A 6,195-nucleotide genomic window follows, 5' to 3' on the forward strand; every position below is an offset into this window, starting at 1 on the left:
TTCTGAAAATGGAGTCAGTTGGAATGTTGGTGAATTGGTGATTTCTTTTTGTAGAACCTCAATGTAAGATTTACGTTAAACAATAATAATATTATTAGCAGTATATGTTTTGCTTAATTCGTTGTGTTTTCCTTTTGTATACAAAGCTCCTGTGAAATCAACGCCGGTTACTGAAAAAGGATAATAGTAGTTGTCTCGATCTTTAGGTAGCGGTGGCGGATCGGGTGCGCTGTAAGGCATTCCCGATATTTTAATGCATTGAACGCATTTGCGATTTTGTGATTTTACGCACTGCCTTAATCTCGGTATCCAATATTTCTGTTGAATATATGCGATTGTACTGTTAAGTCCGGCATGTAAAGTCTTTGTGTGTGCATCCCTTTCGATTAAGGACGTAAGACTGTGGTGTGTTGGCAATAAAAACGGATATTTAGTACTCTCCTTCACAGGTGCGTTTTGTATTCTCCCGGTATGTACAACGTAGTAATCCATTTGTGTCTGTATATAGTTTAAGTTGTCGAACAAGTTGCACTTTTTTCTGTGAAGATGAATTCAAGCTTTCAATTTCATCCTTAAGGTGGTACCTAACACTACAGGGAGATAACTCTGTAAAATCAGTAGAACGTTTTAATGACGTTGTGTTCATAAGGGAATATTAAGCTTCTCAATGATCAAAATAAGTGTTTGTCAAACTGCTATATAAGCAGTGAAATTTTTCTGATTAAACGGTTGGTTCAAATTTTTTGAAATTTTTATATTTTTGTCAAAGGGTCAAAGTGAATACTTTGTCAAAATTTTAAGAAAATTAAACGAGCCAAATTAATTTTAGTTAAAGTGTTAGGTACCACCTTAAATGTTTCCTGTTGTACTGTTACTTTTAGAACTTTTAATGCTTTACATCGCTCCTCAACACTGATACATCCTATTGACCGTTTATCTTTTAGATTCCGTAAATTTTGTATAAAACGCAACACGTATGCTGTTACTCTAATTGCTTTTTCTAAAGATCTGTATCGTTGTATATCTATACATGAAATTGTCTGTGTTGAAGCATTTTTACTTTCATCGTCTGTATTGTCATCACTAACAGATACCATCGTGCTGCAGTTTTCAATTTTCCTCATCCATGTCGGCCAATTTTCACTATTTAAAATCCATTGTGGACAGTTCATCCATAAGCTGTTATTATAAAGATGTTTAGCGTAAATTCCTCGAGTTAAGTAATCAGTTGGATTGTCATCTGTTGGACAATAATTCCATTCAGCATTCTCTGTTAACTTTCTTATTTCTTTAAGTCGATTTGCTATGAACGGTTTTAAGTTTTTTGACGATTTAATCCAACTCAAAACAATTTGACTATCGCTCCACATATACACATGTTCTGTTGTTATGACTTCAAGAAGATGCCTTGCTAATCTGGCGCCGATAAGCGCGCCCATAAGTTCTAAACGTGGTAATGAAATCGGTTTCACGGGTACTACTCTGTTTTTAGCCATGACGATGACCGATGAATTTGCTGTAACTAAGTAAGCACAAGCTCCGTATGCTAACTGACTGGCGTCTTTGAAAATATGTAGCGACGTTTTCTCGTGGAAATACTATTTTGGTAGCCTCCTCGATATCTAAAGCTATTACCTGCCATTTACTTCTCAGTTCGTCGGACAAACATTCATCCCAATCCAACTTTGCCTTCCATAAAGTCTGCATAAACAGCTTAGCTTTTACCGTAATTGGAGTGATTAATCCTAGGGGGTCGAAAATTCTAGACGATATGCGCAAAACCTCAGGCTTTGTTATCATTTTGTCCTTTTCCATAAATTCAATCTGTTGAAATTTCAAATCGTCGGATTCCCTATCCCATCTCATGCCTAAAATTTTGACTATCGTCATTGTCACCGATCTGGTCTCGTCCTGCGACGTTCTGTAATTCTATACTATTAGAATTACAAGACCGTAAGTTGAATCCTGCCTCTGACAATAACTTTCTTGACTCCGTGTAGAATTTCAAAAGTGATTGTTTATCTGTAAAACTGGTCAGAACGTTATCCACGTATACATTTCTCTGTAATTCTGTAGATGTAGTTGACGGATTGTCTCTAAAATGTTTCATTAGCGTGGCGCTTAACATGAATGGCGAACAGGTGGCGCCGAAAAGTACAACATTAAACCGGTAAGTAATCAAACGGCATTTTCTATGTCCATGGGATTCTCTAACCAATAAAATCTTGTGACATCTCTGTCATCAACATCTAATTCAATATGCAAAAATGCTTTTTTCAATATCCGCTGTAACTGCATATTTATAGATTCTAAAGCGTACTAATATCTCCGTCAAATCAGTCATAATTGGTGGATATGTTGCTAGGCAATCGTTAAGACAAGGACTACTGTCATTCGCTCTACAGCTACAGTTATATACTATGCGTATCGGAGTGGTGACTGAATCCTTTTTTACGGGATGATGCGGAATGTAATGAACCTTGTTTGTGCATGTACTCTCATCATATTCCTTTTCAATGAATCATCTTTGTTCTTGGTCTGTAATTATCTCACCATACTTTCGGAACATCTCGGAATCCTTCTTAAGGCGACGAATAACGCTTTCTGTTCTGCGATGTCTTCATTTGTCGGTAGTACTGGTGCATTCTCTCTCCATGGTAATTTCGTAATATACTTATCATCTTTCATTGTAATGGAGGTTTGTAAGTTATTTTCAATTGATTCAGCTAGGTCTGGATCATTTTGTTCTTTAGCGTCGATTCCCAACAATTCAAGCTTCCAAAATTTTTCAAGATCGCACTCTTCTTGTTTGTGACATACTAGTATGTTCATCATTGAGAAAGATGCATTACTGGTTCGTGTAGGGATAGGACCGGAAAGTAAATATCCAATTTTCGAGCTAACTGCGGTTGGACCGTTTCCAGGGACTATTTTGTCTTGAACTATGTCCCAGTAAAAATCACCTCCAATTAATAAGGATATTTCAAATTGCTCTCCTTCCATGACTGGGTGTGCTAATTGTAGACCACGTAAATATGAAAACTTCTGCGTTATTCCTATGTTGTGAGTTTGAAGTGGTGAAGCAATGGTTGGTACAATTAAAACTTTAATAGGGATTAATTCTCCTTCGGTAGACTTAAGATTAATTGTTGTTTTGTCAAGATTTCTCACCTTTTTTGTAGTACTTCCAAATGTAGCTGTACTTAATGTTTCAGACTTCAGACCCCTCTTTTTTAATATCCAATTAAGCTGCTAGTTCTACGGTTATAAACGAGCGCTGAGCTCCCTCGTCAAATAATATTCTTGCATCTATACATGTATTTTTGTGAACGACTGGACTGAATGCGGTTTTCAGTAAAACACTGGACCTTTCTTCGCTAGCGGTATACAACATTGAAGTTTCTGTGTCTACTTTATTTTGCGATTGTTCAGTTTCAATATGATGTTTATTTGAGTACGAGTTCTGTTTACATAATGAAGAGTGATGCTTCCGGTGGCAACACTTACACGTTGCAATGGGCTATTTTATGCTTACCTAAACAATTAAAGCATAACCTCTTTTCTTTTATAATGGCTACTCTTTCATCGTGATCTATGACACCTTTACACTCGTTTGGTCAGTGGTTTCCGTCACAATATGTGCATTGTTTCTTCCGATTCGAGATTAATGATTTGTCTGTTGTGTTTATCGGACGGGTTTTATCTTTAGTTACTCGTTTAACGCCTGTTATGAAATTTGCGCTAGGAGTTGCGGTCGAATACGTCTGTGTATAATCCCCGTATCCGGACTGTTGAATAGAAATCTCTTTACCTATCGCGTTTCTAAGCGATTGCATGTTCCAACTGTCGCTCCCGTTTTCTAGTGTTATATTTTTTCGTACTTCATGCGGTATCTTCCCGAGAATCACTGTTATCAATAGCGATCCGTACATTTCCTGACATTGCCCGAGAGACTCTAGATCCCGTATGTAAGCTTCCGATTTGTCATAAAATGTTCTCAAACTTTCTAATGTATCATGTGGTGCGGGTTTATCAAGTAGTGCTCCCATATATGCATTAATTATTTTGTTTGGTTGGCCAAAGCGGTTTCTCAATAATTCAATTGCTTTGTGATAGTTTGGATTTGTCATGGTCAATCCTGAAATAACGTTTGCAGCTTCAAATTGAAGCAATGAGTTCAAGTACGAAAATTTCTGAATGTCAGTTAATGTGTGATTGTGATGAATCGTGGTTTCGTATGAATCCCAGAAATATTGTCATTGTAAAATGTCTCCATTAAAATTGGGAATAGATAGCTTTGGTAGGCTATGGTTATTACTTGAGGTCGAACTTGTCTGAGATAATTGCTGACTTGTGTGAGTAAATGGGTTTGTGTACGGAGCAAACTCTGGTGCGTTTGATTCTAGTATCGAAGATGTTGCTTTTGGTACGGGTTTTAAGAACTTTTTAAATTTTCGAATGTTACCCTCTAAATCTAAATAATACTCATCTGCTTCAAGGATTGCATTTGTAATATCTTCTGATTCGACTGCATTTAATATCTGTTCGTCTATTGAGGCTAACGTCTTCTTTTTCTTCTCAATTGCTTCGAGCAATGTTGATACTTCCTCCGTGTCTATTTGTGAATCTCCGATGGCCTCCTCCAGTTTTTTTGAAAACTTTTGTTACCGCTGCTTTGTTCCCCGCTTTCATGGATTTTAATCGGCTTATGTCCATTCTCTCCGTTTAAAGTCACGGCACCAATGTAGATTATTGCGTTGCGTTGTGTATTTGATCGTAAGCTAACTAAGGCGTTAAAGATAGTACTACGTCTGCCATTATACATTTCTATTCAATACAACATAAGTATCACAATTACGCGACGTCACAAAGATAGTGGCCGTACGTTAATATAAGCGCAATTTTTTACAATACTATTTCATAAGAAACTTCGGTTGGACTATCGATTGGCATTGATGATACTATTTCAAAAGATACTTCGGGTTAACTGATGATACTATTTCACAAGATACTTCGGGTTGACTATCGATTGGCACATATGATACTATTTCACAAGATACTTCAGGTTAACTATCGATTGGCACTGATGATACTATTTCACAAGATACTTCGGGTTGACTATCGATTGGCACAGATGATACTACTTCACAAGATTCTTCGGTTTGACTATCGATTGGCACTGATGATACTATTTCGTAAGTAAATTCGGGTTGACTATCGATTGGCACTGATGATACTATTTCACAAGATACTTAGGTTTTACTATCGATTGGCACTGATGATACTATTTCACAAGATACTTCGGTTTGACTATCAATTGGCACTGATGATACTATTTCACAAATATTTCGGTTTGACTATCGATTGGCACTGATGATTCTATTTCATAAGATACTTCGGGTTGACTATCGATTGGCACTGATAATACTATTTCACAAGATACTTAGGTTTTACTATCGATTGGCACTGATGATACTATTTCACAAGATACTTCGGGTTGACTATCGATTGGCACTGATGATACTATTTCATAAGATACTTCGGTTTGACTATCGATTGACATTGATGATACTATTTTACAAAATACTTCTGTTTGATTATCGACAGGCACTGATGATACTATTTCACAACAAATGATTAAATTATAATTAACATCGCAAACAAACTTAGCAGTATGAACAAAAGTAAAAATTTATATAATCAATAAAAATAGAATGTCTTTAAATTTAATGTAGAAAAATAACAGTGCATATACACTGGTAACTAGATGGGTGATGTCTTCAATGATCTGTAGTATTGACGGAGTCACAGTTATAGCTCAAACAGGATTAACATTGAGAATTTAAACCAAAAGATGTTCTATCTAAACTATACTTGTCTTTCATATTCTTTTCTTTATGCAACAAAACATTTAGAGGCGCTTTCACAATATAGTGATTTGTTTTTAGTTTTGATTATAACTTTAATTTTTTTATTTTAAAATACAAAACAGACTTTATCAGTATTGTAAATCTTGTTGTTTTTATTTTCTTTTATCTAATAGCTAAATTATTATTGTCTTATTTTCAGTGCATGTAATACTAAGCAGCCCGTATCTTATGTGAAACAATGTGTCGCTCTACCTTTGTTTTTGTTTATTTCTGGTTAGAATTATCACACTGAAATCAAAAGCCAAATACTGCCAAGTTGAACCAT

The 6,195-nt window shown here is 35.8% G+C and overlaps 1 protein-coding gene across 1 annotated transcript; it reads right to left on the reverse strand.

Annotated features, from left to right (window-relative positions):
* Nucleotides 1–788: 788 nt before the first annotated feature.
* LOC139515108 (uncharacterized) lies at nucleotides 789–1,496 on the reverse strand. Its single transcript, XM_071304670.1, has one exon. The coding sequence runs from the start codon at nucleotides 1,494–1,496 to the stop codon at nucleotides 789–791; it is 708 nt and encodes a 235-aa protein (XP_071160771.1).
* Nucleotides 1,497–6,195: the final 4,699 nt, after the last annotated feature.

Source organism: Mytilus edulis, chromosome 3 (assembly GCF_963676685.1).
Source record: "Mytilus edulis chromosome 3, xbMytEdul2.2, whole genome shotgun sequence".
Taxonomy (NCBI): Eukaryota; Metazoa; Mollusca; class Bivalvia; order Mytilida; family Mytilidae; genus Mytilus; species Mytilus edulis.

Excerpts from the sequence above, each read along its gene's own strand:
- LOC139515108 (XM_071304670.1), bottom strand. The coding sequence starts at position 1,496 with ATGGCTAAAAACAGAGTAGTACCCGTGAAACCGATTTCATTACCACGT.